Here is a 22,825-nt window from a genome sequence, read left to right on the forward strand (position 1 = left end):
CCAACATTTGATAGAATGATTAGACATTGCTTCAACATTTGATAGAATGATCAGACATTGCTTCTTGGACCACCTGATTATACCACATATTCGAAACAATCAGTATAATGTTATCCATCATTTTCACATAAACTCACACATTTCGTATAATTCTACGACATTCTCCTTGATAACCAAACATTCCTACGCATATCAAAACATTATGCGCGGTGTTTAGTCATTACACTAGATGTTCACACATTTGTTAACATTTTAATACAATTGATGATACTTTCATAACATTTTATTCAATTTTGCAGTATGGAAACTGAAAGGTCACTTTCTACATCTCAAAATAATGAGAAGAAGTTAGTATGTGACTCATGGGGCGACGTATTTACGGAGATTGGGCAAATATTCCCCGGTGGTGTCAAAGCTTTTCGAGACGCTCTTGGTCGATATACCATTGCAACCAAGAACAACTACAAATATATCAAGAATGAACCAGGTCGTGTCACTGCCGTTTGTTCCAAACCCGGATGTAATTGGAGAGTGCACGGGGTTGCACCATTGGGATGTAAATCCGTTTTTTTGTTGAAAGAGTACGAACCGAATCACGCTTGTCTCGATGTTGTTCTCAAACCTGCGGATCCCAAGTTGTCTAGTAAACTTGTTGGCAGCCTAATGAATGAAGACATCAGAAGACACCCAAATTGGAGTACTGTTGAAGTTAAAGAAAAGTTTCAAGACGATTACGGTGTTGAGTTGACCTATTATTTTTCTTACGGTGGTAAGAAGGTAGCCATGGACAAAGTATTTGGGCAGGAGGGTGATTCCTACGCAAAGTTGAAGTGGTACGTAGATGCTTTGGAGAGTACTAATCCCAATAGCATAATTGATTTGCAAATCGAACCCACTACCAACAGATTTGTCCGAGTTTTTATTGCCCTTCACGCATCTATCCTTGGGTTTCAACACTGTCGCCCTGTGATCTATATTGATGGAACATTCGCCAAAACTCGTTTTAATGGCTGCATTTTGGCTGCGGTTACCAAGGACGGAAACGACGGTATGTTTTCATTTTCACATCACATGTTAACATTCTAGTGTTCCTGCTAACACGTGACAAAATGTTAGATCATGATCATTATTGACGCGACATAGATAAAGATGCGGCGTAATTTATTGAAGTCATACCTCATTCCCAAATATGGTTTTACATTTCCAAAAATGCTTATGCACTTTTGATTCATGCATCAACAGAACTAATTTTGTATTTCATTTTTTTTTGTTAGGTCTTTTCCCCATTGCTTACGCAGTTGTGGACATTGAGAATGATCAGAATTGGGATTGGTTTTTGCAAAATTTGAAATTAGCAGTAGATCCGATCAAACGTTACACCTTTATTTCGGATAGACATGCTGGAATTCTAAAAGGCGTGAAGAACGTTTTTCCCACCGCTCATCACTCATTCTGTGCTTGGCACTTACGATGTAATCTGAACTTGAGGATACGTAACGGGGCGCGCCAGTCACGTTATTTTCAGAGTCTTATGTTTACGGCGGCACGGGCATTACCCGAGAGCGAGTATCACGCAACCATTGAACAAATGGTTGAGATGGGTGGAACCAATGTCGAGAGGTTTTTCCAATCCCTTAATCCGGAATCATGGGCAGATTCCTTTTTCCCAGGGGATAGGTATTTTGTTTTCTCTTTTTCAGTTATTTTTTAACATTAATCATATCTTTCTGTTATGAATGGACATTTGTTCATGTGTTCCGTCAGGCATATACATGTTTATACATTTCGCGCAATGTTTTAACACGACACGATGTTTTACAAGCATCCCATTTAATGTTTTTTCACAGGTATGGCGCCATCACTTCCCAACTGTCTGAGAGCTTCAACAACATGGTCAAGAAAGCCCGCGTGCTCCCTATTACAGCATTGTTGGATGCCATAAGACAGAAGATTATGAACAAGATGCGAAAGCATAGAGACGCTTCTATTGGATGGAATACATTTCTTTGCCCATCCATTAACTTGGAGCAACAAGCGAAATACAAAGTTGCGGAGACTTGGAGATACGTCGAGGCAGCCCCACTTGTTTATGAAGTATATTCTACTCCACGCCATTCCGTAAATCTTGGTACTCTCACATGCTCTTGTCGGCGTTGGCAAGTAGATTCGCTTCCGTGTCAACATGCAATGTTATGCATCAACAAGACTCGTGGTGATAGTACATGTTTTTACGATCCGGTCTGGACCGTGGAGGCTTACAGGAACACATACCAACATTGTGTTTACCCCGTTCCAAATTTTGACGAACCATATACTTTTGATCCATTAACCAAGACTCTTCCTCCACTAGTTAGAAGGGCACCAGGCAGACCACGTACAACAAGGTTGCAGAGTTCCGGAGATGTTACCAGGAGGAAAAGAATATGTCGCAGGTGCAACCAACCCGCTTATCACAACAGTGCGACATGTCGAGCCCAACTGTAGTCTCATTTTACTAAATGTTATAACATTCACCGATATGTCCCAACATGTAACAGAGTGTTGTTACATTGTGCTCAATGTTTAGTAAAATCTTTTGGTCTTTAGTACATATATTTTTGTCTTGTGAATATGTGATAACATTCTACAAAATGTTCAGTGAATGAATTACTACATGTCTAGCTATTATTTACAATGTGTCCACATTATGAAGTTTAGTGAATACATTCTAGACAATGAAGGTTCAGTATTACATATTTCCCGAGACATTTGTCCATATGTCCAACCATTAAGAGGAATGTTCTAACATGTCTGTGTATGTTCTTTCCTGAAACAAACTTTAAGGGGACAATGTATGTCACACATGATGTTGAAGAAAAATAATAATATATTCAAATTTACTTCCTTTAGTTTTAACATAAATATCCCATCCAAAATCATTGTATGTCGTTAACCTCACAAAATAATTTTACAAACCATCATTGTTTTTAATCTAATCAAGAATGAAGTGGTTTCGGGTTTAGCGAACATAACCCGTTACCTCAACAACTACTTCATTTTTGATTAAAAGATCTTTCACCAAACAAAAAAATATTCACGGCAACCACACTTTCAACATCGGCCCATCCTCCAAGATATTGTGTTCTCCTTCAATATATTGTGCGTGATCTTAGCCCTCTTCCTTTGTGCCCGGGAGACCCAATCTGGGTTTTTTGTACGCTGTTTGGGTCCAGTAGTCATGCAGTCTTGGACTAGCTCTTCAATTTTCAAAATAACAAATAGACCGCAATCCGGACTGTTCAAGACACAAATGGAATGTTAAAGCATAACCAATAATGTTTCTACATTCCCACACAAAACAGAAACATTATATTAAATGACGTGTTTTTTTATCAATTGTATGAAAACATAAGAGGCTTTTGTTAAACATTTCGCGAAATGTTTGAACATTTTCATACTAATTAAAGCATGCATCTTAATGTTGGGAACAAATAAAGTTTGAAAACACTTACTTTTCTCCCTGAGTTGGGAATTCTGGCTCCCCAAGAACATCAGCATATCTTTGTTGGGTTCCATACATTGTGAATCCCACCTCTTCCATTACATCCTCAATATATGCCGCGTACTCCCGGGCATTTTCGTAACACTCCTTGGCATTCTTCTTATCAAATGACATTGAGTCATAATGGGTCCACCGATGGAGAAATATATTATATACCAATAGTGTCCAGTGCCCCCCATGGCAGATAGGTGCACACACAAATAAGATCTCCGGTTTCCCAGCATTATTACTCAACGTACGGTTGAGCATTCTTTCGATAGAAGGTTGGTTGACCTCGGACTTGATCATCGTCTGTAGAACATACACAAAGTTATTAATGTTCACTCATATAAAAGATGATGATAGGAAAACATTCTAATCACTAAACTCACATAGATTTCTGATGGTAGACATAGGACACTCTTTTCTTTCAAATCCTCGTGATTAGTGACGAACGAACTCGCCCAGTTAATAACTTGTGAGTCGCACTCCAGATTCATCATCAACATATCTAGCTGCTTCCCACAAATGTCGTTGATCCCATTACTGAACCAGACTTTCGTGCTGCAATATTTGAAAAAACAAGTGTCACAGTTGCTAATGTTATGACATTTGTGATAATGCATGGACATTACAGTAAGCAGATATAAATGCATAAACACAAACTATAATGTGCGAACATAACTGTAAATGCATGAAGATTACAGTAACTTTCTCGCACCTTTTGTCACTTTTCCTGATGAATTCTTCCAACAGGCCCTTTTCTTCTTCCTTCAACTTCTTCCACACCGGGCTTCTTTTCCAGTTACCTAGCTTCTGGCCTTCCTCCTCTGCTGCTGACCTTCCACCTCCCAACTCTACAATTTCATCTACATTAATTGGTTTTTTCTTCTCGAGTTGCTTTGCTTTCTCGGTCATGGTTCGGGTTCTTGGCTGTGTTTTAACCCTCTTAACCAAAGAGTTTGGTTTGTTTTTATCTTTCTTTTCCACAACTTCAGCCGTTTCAACCTTTGGCTTATCTACAAAATCGTCTTCAGAAGAACTTTCGTTCTCCACGATCTCATAGTTCTCATATACTTTTGCCACTTCGCAAACCTCTGAAAAGAAAGTTGAAGGCCAAGTCAGCTGAAAGTCAACTTCTTCCTTCTCATTTTCACCTACATTGAAAAAACTTGGAAAATGCTTTTCACCTGTTCCCACCACCACACGTTTAACTAGTCAACATTCGATAGAAAACCAAATCTTAACATAAATTATTATCCAATTCTCGATCAATATATATAAACGTTAGCACGTATGTTCAAACATTTTACGTATTTATGTGGGAGAAGAACACTTACTTGTTTGTTTCTTATTTATTACTTAGCCGACCAGTCTATTGTCGTTCGTTCGTGGTAAAAGAAAGTCTTCAATTGTCGTGGTAAAAGACATCGTGGGAGTACGATAGAACTCTTTTACTTACCGTTTATCAAAAAACTTGTAACGATGGCGGAACAATTTATGTTCATACCAATCATCTGACAAGTAAGTAAGAATTTCAGATAAGATAGATAGATTGCACACAAGTTAATACGTTGCTTCAAAAAAATAAACTAGAAATAAAACCAACTTTAATCTAAACAAAGACAATATTCATTACTTTTTATAACAGTATCTCAAATGTTGTAGCATTCTGGTATTTGCTCCAACATTTCCAAATTCTAATCAAGCAAAGACAGGAATGTCAACAGAAGTAAAGATTTGCGTGAGCATTTACTCACTTGACCCAGCAACTTGTCTCACTTTCTGCTCCTGGTTTTGGCCCTCTCCGGAAGATTGACCCCTTACCGACTCATCAGAAATTGCCTTCTTACCCTTATTGTCGTCTATTTCTGCTCCTTCAGTTTGGGCTTCGGCATCACTTTCTTTTTCGATGCTGGGTTCTACGTTTACTTGTTCCGGATTTTCTTGGGCTACTTCCTGCTCCACTATCTTCTCTCCACCATCTCCACTCTCCACCTCTTGTCTAACCTCCCCACCCTCCGCCTCCTCTCCAACAGTCACCAACTCTCTACCAACCTCGTCTCTAACATCCACCTCCCCTCCTACACCAAAATCAAATTCCAATACATCATTTTTCTCTCCTCTCTCTCTCTTCATCCTCTCCAACTCTTCTTTTAATACTTCTCTCTCTCTCTTAACCATCTCACTCTCTCTCTTAACCATCTCACACTCTCTCTTAACCAACAAATTTTCTTCTCTCAACCTCTCCACTTCCTCCTTCAACTTTTCTACTTCCTCCTCATTCATCTCCTCCACCACCCTCTCCGTGAACTTTAACAACTCTTCCTCTTCCACAGACTCCGCCACCAACTCCACCTTCACCTACAAGAAGGGATACATAAGGTTATTATCTCAACACCTCTTAAAAAAACACATGCACTTAATTAAATGTTCCAACATTCTTGGAAATGTTCCAACATTTGTTAAAATGTCACTCAGACATCAGTTATGTTAGAACATTAGTTTAAATAACCGAGACATTATAAGAAATGTTAAAACAAATTACCTGCTCTTCTGTAATGCTTTCCAGCTCTTCTTCCAGTCCTTTAAGGAAGAATGGCTCGATCATCCATCGAGCTATTCTAGGACTGACCCCTACTTCTCCAACCAGGTCCTCATGGATCCTGGTGTGCATGCAATACCAGTACTGCAAAGAAATTAAACACTCTTAGGTCAGTACTGTTTTTCTTTATCACCATAAGAAATGTAAACACATTTTATAACATGCCCAAACATTCTCCAAAATGTTTCAGCATTACAGAAGCCCCAAAAGAATGATGAAACATTTAAGAGAATGTCAGAGCACACTAATTTGACTTTTATCACTATAAGAAATTATGAAACATTTAAGTGCATGGTTATGAATACTTACGGGGAGAAGAGTCAGGCATCCTGAAGCTTTTGCCGGGTCTTCCGAGTGCTTGTTTATTCTCTCCATCATGTAGGAGTGAATAGCTCTCGCCCATGAAACTCTTTTCATCATTCTCTCCGTTTGGAGATTGTGATAAAAACTCCCGACAACCGAGGAGCCGGCAGCTGAAGCAAACAGGAATGTGGCTGCCATGTACATAATCCATAGTTTCAAGAACTCAATGGCTGGAGCCTTTGTTCTTGCAGCCACATGCAAAGCCTTTTCGATGCTGGGACCCCCAAAAGATGCAGCCTTTCCCTCAACAATACAGTCTTTGAAATACTTGCTCAAAAACTGGTCCTTAGCCACATCTATGGTGACATTGGTTGGGAATGCATCATATATTTGTCCTTCCATTGGGACTCCCAACAACAAAGCAACATCTCCGGGAGTGAACTGAATCAACTTCCCTCCGATGTTGAAGGCTTGGCTCTGTTTGTCATAGCAGTACAGAAGATCATAGATGGCTTTGTTCGGCTTCTCCATCACATTCTCTGTTCGGAAACTAAAACTGGTCACTGCCTTAAATAAGGCCCCGAATGGTGAAGAAAGCAACATCTCCTTTTGCTCTTCAGTAATATATAACTGCAATTCCCGCGCCACCTTGAAAACTGCTTTGAAGTTACATTTGTAATTGAAAGCAGCTTTCTTCTTCTGCTCTTTAGCCTCTGTTGGTTTTGGTTGAGGCTCCACCTTGTCCACTCTCGCCTTTGAAGTAAACCCACGGTGCTTCACAGAAACAATAACAGAAATGTCAGGGCATTCAACAAAATGTTCAACAGTAAACTTAATGCTTCATCACAATAAGTAATGGCAGATCATTGTTTAAGGTGTCTACACAATAAGCATAGGCCTCTACACAATAATGACAGATCAATAACTGAAGCAACATTTTACAGAATGTTAACACACAAACAAATATGCATAACAATTGTAAGAAATGTGAGAACACAAACATTATTGTCAGAACATTGAAAAAATGTTTATACAATAACACACCTTTGCTTGTTCGGGGCTGGCAACTTTCTTGCCTTTTTTGCTCGGCCCAGCATTTGATGCCTCTTCAGCAGGTCTCTTCCTGGGGCTAGCCCTCACAGGAGTCTGTTGTTTCTTATCAGCACCATCTCCTTTCTTTGTGTTAGTTTTAGCCATCTTGGGATTGTCTGCAAAAGTTCATATGTTTCAAACAAACACAAAGACAAACAAAAGCAGAATGTATCTACACAACCAAAATGTATAAACATATACTAGTTTTTTTTTTCACAACCATGAATGTTAAAGAAAAAACATTCTGTTAATCAACAACCCATAAATCTTGATCAAATGACTAAATTTCTCCACAGAAACATAAATGTTAAAACAACTCTAACCTAGAAACTTGATGTAGTATCATAAACACCCAAATGACCTTTATGTGTAGATGCATGCTTTCGAAATCACTAACAACTATCAAAATGTCTGAACATAATCCAACATTTCTTCAACACAACCCACAATGATAAACCAAATCATGCACTTCATAAACAAAGACAGACCCCCAAAAAACAAAGACAAAGTACTAAATGTCTCCACACAAACCCTAACTTTCGGATCACAACCCTAAATGTTAAAACAAAACTAACCTAGAAGCTTGATGAAGAACCATAAACACCCAAATGGTTCCGAAATCACAAAACAACAACCAAAATGTTTTATCACAAACTTTAGAGCAACTTAACCCTAAAACTTTTTCGAAAAACAACCCAAAATGATTTATCACAGACTATAGATCAGACTACTAAACTTGAAATCATAAACCCTAATTGTTTGAAAACTCCCCCAAATTTTCAAACACCCCTAAATCTGTACCAAAACCCACAGATGTGAAACAAGAAACCCCAAAAATGTTCCAACAATCCTAATAATTTACCAACAACAGAGAGAGGATCAAGAGTTAGAGGAAGAACAGAGACGTACCTGTTTTTGGAAGAGAGAGAAATCGAGAAAGAAGCTTGAGATTCGTTGAAACAGAGAGAAATAGAGAGAAAAAAGATGAGATCCGGTTGCTTAAATAGGTTTGGTTGAGAGAGATTCGGCTGTAACGTTTGGACTCTTAGAGGCGTTAATGGCTGAGGGATTTCGCTTGAAAAAGAGACAGAGAGAGAGATAGAGATGCGCCGGTATGAATGAAGAGAGAGAGTTTGATCGAAATAGAGAGAGAGATAGAGATGAAACGTTTTGATGGAGGGAGAAGATAGGATTTCAAGTTAGAGAGAGAGAGAGCGCGGAAGCCAAGAGAGGGATGTGTGTTGTGTCTAATCAAAGTCAGGGAGAGAAAGAGAAAGGCTGGGTGTGTTGGCGGGAAATGTGTGAGGGATAAGAGAGGGAACAATTTCTTTTGGAGGGATAGAGAGGTAATCTAACATTTTGGGTTTTTTTTGAAATATAAATCCCTATTGGGTTGGATTTCCTATTTGGGCTGTGTTTTTGGGCCTTAGATTTATCCTCTCTTTTTTTTTAGTTTATCTCTCTATAGGAAACAGTGGAATGATAATACCTCAAACTAACTCATCCCAATATAATAATAAATGTAAGAGATCAAAAAATAAAATAAAAATGGAGACACTCAGTTTCAATGCCTGTAACTATCCTTCCATGTTTTCCAAGCATTTCTAACTTCCTCCAACTCTTCATCTGGAATGCTTGTATTTGCATCAAGAATTTCGACCCATTCCTTCCATGGACCTTCCGAAGGTTCTAAGAACTTTGATACTTGTGGCAACAACACTTGCTTGTAGAATTCATCCACTGCCTTTAGGATCTCTTTCGATTCCACTAGTTTCTGCAGTTCAGGACGAGTTGCATTGTGAGATTGGTTTCTCAGTGAGAACTGATTACCCCTAAGTACTAGTACTTCAGATGGAGCAAGCGGAAGTACAATTCTCGAAAACTTGGTCAGAGATAATTCCATAATATCACGTGGCAGCAACTTCCTCTTCACCGATATTGCCGTTCCAACCATTTTTCGTATCTGCTCAAGTGAGAGAGATAATTAATTTCAACTCTAAACTCTATGCTTTAAGTAACGATTCCTATTACATTCCTAACTTTTTCAGCTCGCGGTCCTTATGATGAATCAGATCATCATCTGAATTATGACGTTCGGGTCATCATCTAATGTAATCTATGGTTCATATTGATAAAGACACGACGACACTCGTACCAGCTAACTGAGAGAGTTTTGGTACCAGATTAGGTGTTTGAATTGGAACTCCATGAACATTGAGACACGCTAAAATGGCATTAGCTCCTCCAACATATTCACATATTATCATATGAGGCAGGCAACAGGACTTACTTGTGCTCCAGTGTATCCAACTAAAATAGATTTTTGAAGAAAGACAATGAACTTACTTGATGCAACATGAATGATTCCCCTTCAATGCTAATCTCAACGTAATATACTCCCTGCAATTTCTCTAGCTTTCCACATGAACATACATGTATCTTTCTGAAGTGGGATGCACTAATTCTATCTCTTAAATCGGGTTCATGAAGCCATCTTGCACGAAGAGGTAAAACAGACTCTTGATCATCTAAACTGTCTCCATGCTTTGGGTCAACTAAATCCTCATTCGGAGAACTGGAGTTCGAAGGAGTTGTACCATCTATAGGGCCCTCCGTAATCGCCACTTCACGAACCTCGTATTTGTCTAGTCCTTCACTTCCCTCGGACTCAGAGTCTGATGATTCATGAGATGGTACTGGTACCACCGTCCTTCTAAGACGGTCACCTTTTCCTGGAGTTTCTTTCCTATACTTGGACCGTATGGTATAATTATGAAAAGGATGTTCCCCCTGTAGTGGACATATAAAATAAATACACGAATAAAATACTGGTATTATCAGTAAAGTGAGCCGTGACAAAATTCCTAAAACTTCCACATAAATAAGAATGAACAAAAACAGTAGGGCAGAACCGATTAATTAACAGATAGACCAACCAAGTGACCTCAACATACAACATCATACTTTGATGATATAAATGTCTCCTGCTTTTGATACCCTTTCTCTTTTGTTCGTGACCCATACTTATTTTCTTACCGTCCAATGTAATATAAAAAAGAGTATTTTTTTAGCATCAACGTGGGTCCTCATGGTAGTATGCAATTGAGCTAAATATAGATAGCTTAACAAGGATTATTAGTTTAATACAAGAAGAGTTGCTTCGTCATCATACCAAATAAAGGATATTCTTTTTCCATGAAGCAACTTATGCAGCTAAACTAATGAATAGTAAGATAAAAGGGGCACACCTCAAAACGCTTCAATATGCTATTGAACTCCGATAAGTGGTGATCTATCTCGGCGGAGCTGAAATCACTCCTTATCCCAATTATTTCAGCAGGGAGGAGATAAGTGTACTTCCGAACATTACATTCCCTTCTGGCATCAAAGCTCCTAATGATAAAGATTGGAAACAAGTATTAAAACAAACCCTTATTAATATACCAAATCACTTTCTTTGAGTGGCTTAAAATCTTGGATTTGAAAAACTCAAAACAAAATGAAATTTTTATTCACCTTTGAGAAGGTAGAATACTGAAAACTCTGACATCCTTAGGAAGATTAGAGTTAACATAATTTGCAAGAGCAATGCCCCAAGGATCATCTTTCCATGCAATCTCAGGTATCTCCATCTTCAATGATATTGTAGTTGCTAAAGAGTGAACCTGAAAATATAACAAATTCCCCAGTATCAAAACGAAACTTTCAAAACCGCCATTAAAGATGTATAGATAGCATCACAAAGTAAAAAATTATGTGCCTGCAATACGAGCAATCCCATGTTTATAATAAACCCAAAACATATGGAATTGAAATTCAATGAAGGGAGATTTCAGAGATGATAAAACTCACTCCTTTATCGGTTCGGCTACTTCTTCCCCACCCAATTTTATGAAGATCTCCGTAATTACTTTGTCGAATACCACCAGCCTTAAAGATAGCTGTTTCTAGTTCTGCCTCAATGGCTACAAAGGGAAATTGCAATGAAGGAAGTAAATTATATATACAAATTATATAACCAAAGTTTGATGTTCATTTCAAAATCTCTTACTGGAGAAGGAATTGTCATGCCGTTGAATTTGAAGACCTGTTTATGAGAGAGAAAAGATGAATTTATTAGTGGGGAGGAGGATTGGCATAAGCCAATGTAATGTAATTTATAGAAAAGAATGAATCCCTCCCTCCCTACCTCTGTATTCAGTTCCGACGTATCCAACCCTCATAACTACTTTCTTCTTTCGATAAGGTTCCCATTTCCCACCAACGATAACCTCCTTCTCTTCCTCCACTGGCGGAGGCGGCGGTTGCTGCTGGAGAGGAGAAGACAGATGATGCAAAGCCTTAGGAGAAGAGGAAGGAGGGAGGTAGCAGAAAAGGGGAATCAAACCCTTATTAGGGTTTAATGGACCTTGTTGGAAGGATGAAAGGGAAACAATATGACTTGTTCTTCTTCTACTGTTAAGGAGGAGGAGGAGCCATGGCGAGGGTGGGAACAATTTCAGACTAGAGATGGCCATCGCCGTCGTCGTCACCTTCTCCTTCCTTCCTAAGGACAAAGGCACTGCCTCCAAATCACTAATTCAATAGAATATCTTTTTAGAGCGCCTTTAGAATTATGAGAATTCAGCCCCTCTCTGTCGGGCTTTCGTAATAGTATGATATAATTCTATAAGCAATACCTCATATTGATTAGGGTCCGTGGGTGTATAGCCCAAAATAATGTTCAAAAAGGATTTAGGGTCAAATCTTCCCAAAAAATGGATTTTTAGTCCTTTTGCTCTTGGGACTAAAAACCCTTAATATATATTACATAATTCCTTTCATGTCCCAGTCATTTGTCGCGGGATTTTAATATGTGGGGCCGGACAAAAATTTCAAACGGTTTAATGTACCTTAATTTTAGGATAAATTTAGGAAAAAACGGATAGATTCTCACGAAATTTTCTCTCTCTTCTATAATCTGTTTAGAAACAAAATCCAAACTTTTGCAAATGAATTTTCTCTCTCTTCTTTACAGATTTAATATGGAGATTTATTAGCCAAAAATATGGAGATTTATTATAAACAAATGGATAGAAACAAATCATAATTTCTCTCTCCTCTAAACAGATTTGGAAATCAAATTTTCTCTTTCCTATTATCCGAATCAATCAGAAACCAAAATCCTAACCAAAACCAAAACGTCACCACCACGGATATTTCCAAATCAATTTTCTCTCTCTTCTTTACAGATTTGGAAACCAAATCAATTTTCTTTACCTTACTATGCAAATTTTTTTTCGATTCAAAACAATTTTCTCTCACTTAACTTTCAGATTTGGAAATAGTATATAATCTAGGATCAATTTAGCGTGATTTGGGGGTTAATATACAAAACATATAGTATGTCACTTTCTCTCACTTAACTTTTAGTTTTGGAAATAGTATATTTTTCTAGGAACATTAAAGCAGCATTTGTTTTCGTTTTTACTCATACATAAATACTCATCGAATACAAATTATGAAATAAATACGTAAATTATGTATTATTTATGACGAATAAACCATCATTTGTCAAGTATACAACGTAATTTAACAAATGTATTTGGGTCTTGTTCAGTAAATTACACATAATTTCTTTTACATTACACATAATTTCTTTTACATAACACATCGTTTACATTCTGTTACAAAAAAAACGTACAAAATCTTCTCTGGTTCAATAATGGTGCCCATCCATGTTGCCCTATTGCTTGGAATGCTAATGGTGGGGCCAAATATGAGGCTTTTCCAAGGATTCATGATCAAGATCCATTCAAGTGTGCATTTCTTATGAAATATTTCGAGGAGCCAATCAAAAAGTCAAGTAACAAGAACAAGCGTATTTCAAGTTTGATTTGCTTATTTTGATTTGATGATTCTGCCTGGAACTCCATCTGTGATAACAAATGGAGAGAGATTAATACATATAAATTATATAAAAAAGTATATTATTTACAATAAATTACATGAACATTTACGTAAATTATATGTAATTTATTTCAAAGTACACGGGATTTACATATATAAGCGAAGTTGTTCTAATAATGGAACGAGTACTGTTTTTGAGATTAAAGCATAATTAATGTTCCATATAATATTCATGATATTCGTGATAAAGTATATATAATTTGTCAGAAAATACATATATCATGTTCTCATTTTGAAAAACATCGTACGGGAGATGTTTGCATGATTTACTATAAATTATGGTAATTTATGATAAAGTACATGTATTGTTAATTCTGTTATGAGGAACCGTACGAAAAAACCACGTTTCATAAATCCGTACGGATTGAAAACCAGATCTGAAGAAAAAGTACGAATATCATTAGGTTTAAACTACATATCTAAAGATATCTGATATGATGATTGATTGCAACAATAAGTATACTCGATTTATAGGAATTAGTAATGAAGGATTATCTCATCAATATCGAAATCATTAAAGAAACTTTTAGAGAGAGAAATACAATAATAACATACTCGATTTGAAACAGAATCATTAAAGAAGAATTTTGTTTACCTGATTAACAATTAAGAAACTGATTTTGAAAAACTCTAATGAATATGAAACAATTTCTTTGTTTTAATGGAAGATTTTCAGTAGATTAAGATGTAGAAAGAGAGAATCAACTACTATAAACTGAAATAGAATCACAAAAACTTATAAATTGATTTATGTTTTACCTGATTAACTTGATATGAAGTGACATAAATAGAAATGGAGTTCTGAGCTTGTGTATTGGATTAGAAGACGAATGTTTGAAAAGCAATCTAATGAAGATGAAACAAGATTTCTGAGTTTAATGTAGGTTTTGTTATGTGAATCGGATTTAGAGAGAGAGAGAGAATAAAGAGGTTTCAGTTACTGAAAATAATGAATCACGTTTCTTTGTTTAGAAACGTGATTGGAGAGGGAATGTGGGAGATAAAAACGGAAGAAGATCTTTATGAATTTTGAAGATAAATCAGTTATAATATATATTTCTTTGTTTAAAAACGTGATTGGAGAGAGAATGTGGGAGATAAAAATGGAAGAAGATCTTTATGGATTTTGAAGATAAATCAATTATAATATATGAGGAAGGTTAGATTAGGAATTATGATTTATTTGGTATTATAGGGATTTGTGTTTTTTTCTCTAGATGACACCAAATGGACTAGATATCCATTTATATTGTTTTTTTGGTTTTGAAACCCTTTATAGGATTAGAGAGGACTAAATGTCTTATTAGGGCTCGTTTTTTGGGCTATAAACCCAAAAATTCTATTGATTATATATCTTTTTTTTGGTTTCCATCCAATGCTCGTTAAAGGAAGGGAGGAAGCAAGAGAGATGGAGATGAGAAGAATATTTTTAAAATGTGTATACAAAAATTCCATTTCCTTATAATATTTCAAATGCAGCCGCTTGGCAATCTTTGAGTTTTTTGTCTATTGTAAAGAGGAAAATATTGTTTGGTACATACGATAATATTTCAAAAGGATATTTTTTTCAAATTTCAGAGAACCATTAAATGTACCCAATTGCTGCAACTTCATTTCCTGTCCGCTGTATTTTGTATTTTTAGTTCTCCCTTACTTTCCAGAGAACGGTAGGATGAAGCATTAGTGGATATAGCAAAAAAAAGTGTGGCTCGGGCATACGCCTGGCATGAAACAGACTTCTCTGGTATGGCTGCACGAGGACAAGTCACTAATTTACAAGTCTGCACTTCTTCAGCCATAAAAAACCTCCAACATAGCTTTGACGGTTCAAGGTTCCCTGCAAGCAATGACCTGAATCGTGTGGTTTTCGGGAATGGCCAGCTAGCCCTGTAGTGATAGGGCAGGCTCGTGACGTCATGTTGTTGATATTGATCGAGTTAAGGGACTTTCGCCTACTGAATCCATATTACCCTTCGCAACCAAGTCACTATCACTTGTACTTTGACTAGACTACAGGAAGGTATCAATGGGGCTTGTAGACTCGTGACGCGATTCGAACAAGCCAAGTCAAGTCATGGTAGTGCTAGTGATGTGAATACTGGACCCAGAACAGCTGCTCGACCGAGTTAATTGACAGGATCTACTGCTAGCCCTCAAAATTGAATTGCTATCAGTATTTAGGAAACCATGAATCCAAGATGTAGTAGTAGTAAAGTTGGGATAAATTATGTTGAGAAGAAAAACTGAAACACCACAGCACTATGTTCTCTCTCACATAGTAACATCTCAAAACATATGAAGAAAACTGAATTTAGGTACCTTCATCATCATCATCATCTTGTTTTTCTTCTTGTTCAGTGTGATGATGGTGGTTTATGAATGTTTCGAATAGCAGTATTAATGAGTTTGCAGTCGTAATCCATGGTCTTCATCCAGTTCTCAAAATCCCCTATTTCCTGTCACCAAAAAACAACACATTCAACTCCACAAACCCAAGAAGGATAAAAAAAACCACAAACTAAATTGGGGTGAAAGGGGTTAAAAATCAGACCTTTAATGCAGAATTGAGTGCATTAGATGAGGCAAGCCATTGATCAGTTTGTTTAGAATACCGAATAATAGTTGAAGATAAACCCCTAATTTCATGTTCGATTCTCTTCTCGTTTATAAACGATTCTTGTACTCCACCGTTCACTCTATCCACCAACATATCCTAAACACGAATTGCTGATCTTAATGCTTTCTTCTTTGATCTCTCTGCATTAACAAACAAAATTACTTACTTCCTAATCCCATTTCTAGGGTTCCAAATAATTACAAATACGAAAGAGAGATCTAAAACAAGAAAATTACCGGTATCATCACGTAACTTGAGAGCTTTTTGATTGTGTTCGTGAATCAATTCCACGAGAGAAGATTCTAATCCACCCATCATCATCTCTGATTTCGGTTTCTGTCTTTCCATCTCAAGAGAGAGTTTTTTTTTTTTTTTTTTTAATATAGAGAGAGAGAGAGAGAGAAGAAGGTTTTGAAGGGCCTTTCAATGCATGCATGTGGACCATTCATTACTTGGTTGGTCACTCACCCACTGTAATCCCTAGAAGCACCAACATAGGCCCGCCCAATTAACACTATAAATTGGGTATTTCATCTTTCAACATGCTAGAAAATGACAGTATACAATAATTCAACCACATCATGTGAAGGAATTGTCACCAGTAGTCCTTACAAGAACACAACCCATCTCTAAAGTGGTGAAAACGACTCCGATCTCGTACAATTATATCTCTCTTATACAATTTTGATATAAGTTTCATGGCAGCATGGCAATCAGTACATGCTCTAAGGTTCTTCACCACCCGAATTGGCTTCCCCGGCTGTGTATTCATTAGTCCAAATGCACCAGCAATTCTTTCACTATGATATCTCACTGCATTCTCTTTCTCTTCTTCTTCTATGTCATGGAGCACGGAAGACATATCAGCTACATGCCCAGCCACCTTTAATTCCTTAGCAATCTTATCTAATAATGCATTGATCTGTACAATTTGTGGATGTGAAGTATCGCCAGCTACAAATTCATGTACTATGTTATCCACCTCAATCGAGCTGCAACCAGGCGTTTTATGAACACCCTTCTCTATCATTACCTTCCTGCATTTCTCTACGTCATCCCAACGATTCAAGGATGCATATATATATTTGACAAAAAAACATAATTACCGCCATCGCTAGGGTCTAGTTCTAACAGATTTTTCGTTACTTGCTCACTCAATTTGGTATTCTTATGGATCTGACATGCACGAAGCAAACTCCCCCATGCAACCGCATTTGGTTTCATCGGCATTGTCTCTATGAGGTCTAAGGCCTCTTCGAAAAAACCAGCTCTGCCGAGAAGATCTACAATGCAACCATTATGCTCCATTCCTGGTTCAACTCCGTAATCTAGAGACATTTGAGAGAAATAATATCTACCCTCACAAACCAAGCCTGAGTGACTACATGCACTTAGTAATCCAACAAAAGTAACACCATCTGGTTTCACACTATTCGTGTTCATCTCATCGAAAGCCTTAATGGCTTCGTTCCTAAAACCATGCATTCCTAGTCCAACAATGATAGGATCGGATTATAGAACTTCACCTCTACTATCTTGGCCATCAATAAAAGAAAAAAAATCCAATTCTTGCTGAAACTACTTCACTGGAACGGCTTCATTATAGTGCGCAAGCGCCTTGACCACCAAGGTCGTGTCTTGTGAGCATCCCTTAATTGTGGCACAATCTGTAACCCTACCCTTAATTGCTCCTTCATGTCGCATCCCTATCTCATCCAGCACAATCTCTCTACAAAATAGATTTAGTAGGCTGCGATTAGTGGCAGGTAGCTGGCCGTTGATAGCATTTACTAATTATTAACTGCACCGATTTGAGTCGGTATTCAAAACCGAAGTGTGATCTGGTGAAGCAGCAGAAATCTTCCTACATATTTGCACTTGCCAACGAGATCTTCCGGTCTGCGAATTGTTTGTGATTAACAGAAATATCCTTGAGGAAAGAGAACCCTACCGAAAAAAGCATACTCAACATTCGTATGTACATCCAAAAGATTCAAAACTCTGCAACTTCAGAAATCAGAACTAGCAACTGATTGTCCCATACTTGTGCACCACCAGTTACATGGTAGAACTATTTACACAAAATACAAAAGTATCTCATCTTTTCTTGGTAAAGAAAGTTAAGCTTTTCGTGGTAGAACTATTTACACAAAATACAAAAGTATCTCATCTTTTCTTGGTAAAGAAAGTTAAGCTTTTCGTGGGCAGAACATTTGAATACTGCATAGTTTTAACCTGAGATATGAAAAGTTTATCAGTCTGCTGCAAAAGAAAAACATTCACATCAATATGAGAGGCGGTATATAGTACGGAATCAGAGCTACCAATATTATTATCTAGCTTAACATACTTTTATCTTCTTCTCCTTCTTTTCTTTTTTAACCACAAAAGAATATATACCGAAAGCAAAGAAACATATGTACAAGCTACACAATGTACGGGCTTATAACATCTTTTCACAATAGATGTTTTCCTCAGATTCCTAACTCTTCTGTCCACCAACAAGTGGAGATAGCGTCTACTATGTGATTATGTACTACATAAATAACGGATTGAGGTTGACAACCTTCGACTTGTATCATCAAGGAATCTAATGAAAACACCTCTAATGAAAACAGACTACAAAATGAAAAAGAAACAAGTTAAGACGTCAAGGCAAGGAAAGTATAGTACCTGAGTCACTGACATACTTTTCGATTCAAAAAGGTTAATACTTGAAGAAGATTTTATCTCGTCATATTCCGCCACTTGTCCTTCAAGTCAACCGTTGTTCTCTCGTCAAACTTGTCATGATAGTGGTTCAGAATTAAAGTCCAATTGCCCACACCATGCCTTCACATGAAAACAAGATCATAACAAATAAACCCGATACTTTTTGTTTCATTAAAGTAAAATCTTAAAATTAACCACAAATTTGAATCACGTACTCGCGAACCGCATCTCTTAAAGTTTGTTCTTCAAGCGCAGTCCACCTCTTCTTTTTTCGCCTAGGTTTCTTGTCGAAATCATACCTCACCAAAGGAGATATAGGCGTTTCATTAAAAGCACGCAAGCGTGGGCGTTTCGATAACCTTTCGTATGATTCATCAACTGAATCTTCATCCCACTGCGTACATAAAAAATGAATCTAAGACCAAGTGTTATAGAATATACATTTGAAAACGATCATGATAATAAAATCAGGAAATTAAATAACAAACAATCCTGGACAAGTGGGTATTTAGAGACAAGTCATCTTGATGTTATGTAGGACATCTTTTAATGAATTATTGAGAACATTCATGACCACAGCTCAAACCCTATTGGCCTCACGGATGTCTCTCGAATACTACACAGGGTTCTAAATGGAAATATTCACGTCCATCAACTAACAAAGAAAATGATAAGACCTCTAAAAGTACTTTTTCTGTGTTTTAACTATCATCTACCCGTTGTGACGCTGATCTTGTGACAATGGACAGTAACGAGCCATAGAAGCGGCTTACTAAATTATCGTGCAACTCCACTCTCACGAACTAAGAAACATGCTATTGTGTCTCCACTTCCAATTTTCATCACCAAATCTGTTTTTTGGCAATTTGAAGACTATAGCGTGAAGAGAACTTTCATGAAGAAACAAAAATTTGAAAACGACCCTGGAAATGAAAAAGCAACACTTTTGCATAAACTGTGGATGTCACTACGTCTTCCGGTACGCCACTACAAGCATTTTATCTCTGCGTCTAGGATATATATATATATATATGATACTGAAAAGATTTACGAGCACAACAATAACATGAGTTTTTGGTAATGGAATACATGCAAACAACATTTAGAGAAACACATGTATAACCAAAATGAAGCATACCGCTACTAGTTTAAAAAAGTTTTACTGATCGATAAATGATCACTAATCATTTCATATCATTCATAAGCAACAAAATAGAAAAATAAACATAGACTACCGCAATTATTACCTCAAATGTACGCGCAGTATTATTTCTAACCATTAAGCTTGGCCGTGTACCAGCAATTTGATTTGAAGTATTGGCTTCATCTGCTACAACAGCTTTGCCACGCTCATCAACAACTGGAATACATACGTCCTGTTCCACCACACCCTGGTTTTCTAATGCTTCTCTTGCGATACGTTCTGTAATGGTCGCTGCAATATTTAACGCTTCCGGAAGTGGGTCTTTCACCACCGCTCGTAAATCTGAAAGACTTGACTTGAGCGCTTTTACGATTTTCCTGACTTCGGGTGTTGCCACCAGATTGTGTTTAACATTTGCTTCACGTTGAATCTCCACGTGAGAACCTGAAGCATCACCATCAATATGGAGATTGTCTCCTCCAGGGGCACCGCCAGATGAACTTGCTTTTCTCTTTACGCCTTGTTCAGATTGTAATATATTATGTGAATGGTGAACTTCTTCATCGTCGTTGACATCCAGGTTTTCACAAAGAACACCGGTTGAACATACTTTTCTCTTTTCAGCTTGATCAGCTTGAGCATTACTAGGACAATGATGCACCCTTCTTTCATTAATGGCATCTATTACCTCTTCACAACCATTAGATAAAGGCAAATTTCCCACTTCAGTTTGATCAGCGGTCGCATTACTAGGGGAAAGATGTGGTTCTCTGCTATCATTTACAAGAGCATCTCCACTAATATCATCCAATGAACGTGCCTTTCCATCTTTGGCTAGATTAGAGGGAAGATTCAACTCTTTGCCTGAAACACGGAATCCTTTCAAAGCAACTTGAAGAAAAGTCTGGCCGAAGTGTTTCTCATCATCCGCGAGGTATACTCGGACTGAATTAAGGGCGCTAGCAAGTGTATCCGTAGATAACAACTCTTGGCGAACAGTTGCGTTCCAGAGTGCCTTCTCAATCTTGTCCCTGGTGTGGCCGAACCTATCATAAACTAAACCAGCATTCTTAAATCTCTCGATTTTGTGTCTCCAAACCCTATAAATGGAATCTAGATAAGCACCCAACTCGTCTGGGTTATCTCTTAAGCAGGAGACAGTGCAATGAACAGCGACATTATGGTAGGCTTCCCTCAATGAATCCAAAACAGTGTTCCCATGTTTGATATCAAATTTTTGGATCATTTCAAGGTTATCAAGAGTTGATTCATTAATAGAAGAATCAGAGACATTAGAAGAAATTTCTCCAAGTAAAATTAGTTTCATTAGATCTTCATGAACAGGGACAACTTCAACTAGACGTTTGATAATATCAATATCCAATTTCTGGCGGAGTAAGAACTCCCAAACCCATCTTGCTATAGTTTCGTCCATAGTTTCAGTTACCCAATCATATAGATAGATGATTATATGTATTTAGAGAAAAAGACAGAGAGAGAGAGATGATAATGCTAGGGTTTGCAAGGTTCAGCAATTTAGGGTTTTTTTAGGTGTGTTCAGAAGTATGTAGCAATGAGGAACAAATATTGATTATTCGTGAGAAAGATCAAACCTTTGTTACGCAGACAGGCTAAACCACTTGTATACCCAAACCCTAGAAGAACCAGCGACTCCTTTGTTTCCACGAAGAAGAAGAAAAAGAAGGTCAAACAAAGACGGGTCGAGCAAAGGTCAATGAACTTTGTAATACGGGTCTGAGACTCGAGAGCGGTGTTTTTTTTCTGTTGAAATTAGAGTGAGAGTGGTGTTCCTTCAACAAATTACGTGAAGCTAGCTCAAAATATAGTTTCGTTCAAATCAATTATAGGTCCATATATAGCACTGGAGGACTATAAAATGTCTATTGTGTAATTATGAATACGAAGATCGATCTCATTATATCTATCACTGTCCGATAATTCATAGAGTGATATTTGTTTTACCATTCACCATTCGATATCAGTTGCTGCTAAACACATCGTTTGAGGAATGGTACTACGAAATCAATTCCCCGTCGCATACAAAGAACTTAATGGAAACCACATTATCCTTAATCATCCCAATCACACTCTGGTTTATCTAGAAACATCGGTGTGAAATAGTGTTCAACAAGCAGACTTTGAACATTTCAAGTATTATTCAGCAAGTTATGGCTTTCATACAAATCCTTCATAGACGCGAACCTACACATAAAAAAACACCCATTCCCAATGGAAAACACCTCATGTTGATTACATTAAGATAAATTTTGATGTTTCGTGTACTGATGTCAGACAACCAGCAACAATAGGTTACACGGTGTTTGATAATTCCGGTAGATGTATGGCGGGGAAAGCAAAGGTGACTCGAGTTCGATCTGTAGATGAAGGAGAGACCAAATCAGCGTGGGAAGGACTACAATGGGCAATCAACAATAACTTTACCAAAGTAATATTAGAAGGAGACTCAAACAAAGTCATAGAAGCACTGAAAGGGAAGAAGTCGGAGCATCACTGGACAACGACACATATAATATCGACTTTAAAGAACAACCAAGGAAGGTTTGAAGATCTCAAATTCTCCTTCATTGGTAGACAGGACGATCACAAGACTGGCAAATTCGTCAAAGCAGCAAGAAAATATGTAAAAACTATATGCTTGGATGAGACAAATCCAGCTGATCACCTGAATGTAATTATTAATAGATCGAATGAATAAAAGGTGATTACTTCAAAAAAAAAAAGAGTGGTGTTCCTTAACAAAAAAAATAGAGTGAGAGTGGTGTATTTTAGTCTCTAGAAAAAAACCAACTGTATAACCCTTGCTCGGTATACAATTCTATAAGGCCAGCGCTTTGGGGAAAG

At 37.4% G+C, this 22,825-nt stretch overlaps 4 protein-coding genes and 1 pseudogene across 4 annotated transcripts; 1 reads left to right on the forward strand and 4 right to left on the reverse strand.

The window, feature by feature from the left end:
• The first annotated feature begins 735 nt into the window (after window positions 1-735).
• On the forward strand, window positions 736-2,508 carry LOC147546791 (uncharacterized). The gene is made up of 3 exons (XM_086637054.1): window positions 736-1,048; window positions 1,275-1,677; window positions 1,848-2,508. The coding sequence occupies exons 1-3, from the start codon at window positions 784-786 to the stop codon at window positions 2,482-2,484; spliced, it is 1,305 nt and encodes a 434-aa protein (XP_086493180.1). The 5' UTR covers window positions 736-783; the 3' UTR covers window positions 2,485-2,508.
• A 6,498-nt stretch (window positions 2,509-9,006) lies between these two features.
• On the reverse strand, window positions 9,007-12,097 carry LOC147546792 (Pseudouridine synthase family protein). The gene is made up of 7 exons (XM_086632370.1): window positions 11,710-12,097; window positions 11,572-11,607; window positions 11,373-11,485; window positions 11,037-11,185; window positions 10,769-10,913; window positions 9,867-10,310; window positions 9,007-9,483 (listed from the first exon to the last, which is right to left on the reverse strand). Exons 1-7 carry the CDS (start codon window positions 12,035-12,037, stop codon window positions 9,085-9,087), a joined length of 1,614 nt encoding a protein of 537 aa, XP_086488496.1. The 5' UTR covers window positions 12,038-12,097; the 3' UTR covers window positions 9,007-9,084.
• Window positions 12,098-15,595: 3,498 nt separating this feature from the next.
• On the reverse strand, window positions 15,596-16,529 carry BLOS1 (GCN5L1 family protein). The gene is given in 3 exon segments (XM_086632372.1): window positions 15,596-15,925; window positions 16,021-16,226; window positions 16,323-16,529. Coding segments are annotated over 3 exon segments (420 nt in total). The 5' UTR covers window positions 16,435-16,529; the 3' UTR covers window positions 15,596-15,823.
• A 54-nt stretch (window positions 16,530-16,583) lies between these two features.
• On the reverse strand, window positions 16,584-21,787 carry LOC147546794 (uncharacterized). Its single transcript, XM_086632371.1, has 5 exons — window positions 20,046-21,787; window positions 19,014-19,192; window positions 18,760-18,918; window positions 18,228-18,321; window positions 16,584-18,157 (listed from the first exon to the last, which is right to left on the reverse strand). The coding sequence occupies exons 1-3, from the start codon at window positions 21,375-21,377 to the stop codon at window positions 18,813-18,815; spliced, it is 1,617 nt and encodes a 538-aa protein (XP_086488497.1). The 5' UTR covers window positions 21,378-21,787; the 3' UTR covers window positions 16,584-18,157; window positions 18,228-18,321; window positions 18,760-18,812.
• Window positions 16,682-17,571, reverse strand: LOC147546795 (pentatricopeptide repeat-containing protein At3g26782, mitochondrial pseudogene; annotated as a pseudogene).
• Window positions 21,788-22,825: the final 1,038 nt, after the last annotated feature.

This window comes from Eschscholzia californica, unplaced genomic scaffold, assembly GCF_041429995.1.
Source record: "Eschscholzia californica isolate CP2 unplaced genomic scaffold, dmEscCali1.0.p SCAF_4, whole genome shotgun sequence".
Lineage (NCBI taxonomy): Eukaryota > Viridiplantae > Streptophyta > Magnoliopsida > Ranunculales > Papaveraceae > Eschscholzia > Eschscholzia californica.

Coding starts and splice junctions, on each gene's coding strand:
- LOC147546791 (XM_086637054.1), top strand. CDS start 784: ATGGACAAAGTATTTGGGCAGGAGGGTGATTCCTACGCAAAGTTGAAG. Junction 1,049..1,274: donor TACCAAGGACGGAAACGACG/GTATGTTTTCAT, acceptor TTTTTTTGTTAG/GTCTTTTCCCCATTGCTTAC. Junction 1,678..1,847: donor TCCTTTTTCCCAGGGGATAG/GTATTTTGTTTT, acceptor GTTTTTTCACAG/GTATGGCGCCATCACTTCCC.
- LOC147546792 (XM_086632370.1), bottom strand. CDS start 12,037: ATGGCCATCTCTAGTCTGAAATTGTTCCCACCCTCGCCATGGCTCCTC. Junction 11,186..11,372: donor GTAGCCGAACCGATAAAGGA/GTGAGTTTTATC, acceptor TTATATTTTCAG/GTTCACTCTTTAGCAACTAC. Junction 10,914..11,036: donor AGTATTCTACCTTCTCAAAG/GTGAATAAAAAT, acceptor CTTTATCATTAG/GAGCTTTGATGCCAGAAGGG.
- LOC147546794 (XM_086632371.1), bottom strand. CDS start 21,377: ATGGACGAAACTATAGCAAGATGGGTTTGGGAGTTCTTACTCCGCCAG. Junction 19,193..20,045: donor ATACTGCGCGTACATTTGAG/GTAATAATTGCG, acceptor TTATGTACGCAG/TGGGATGAAGATTCAGTTGA. Junction 18,919..19,013: donor TTAAGAGATGCGGTTCGCGA/GTACGTGATTCA, acceptor TTTCATGTGAAG/GCATGGTGTGGGCAATTGGA.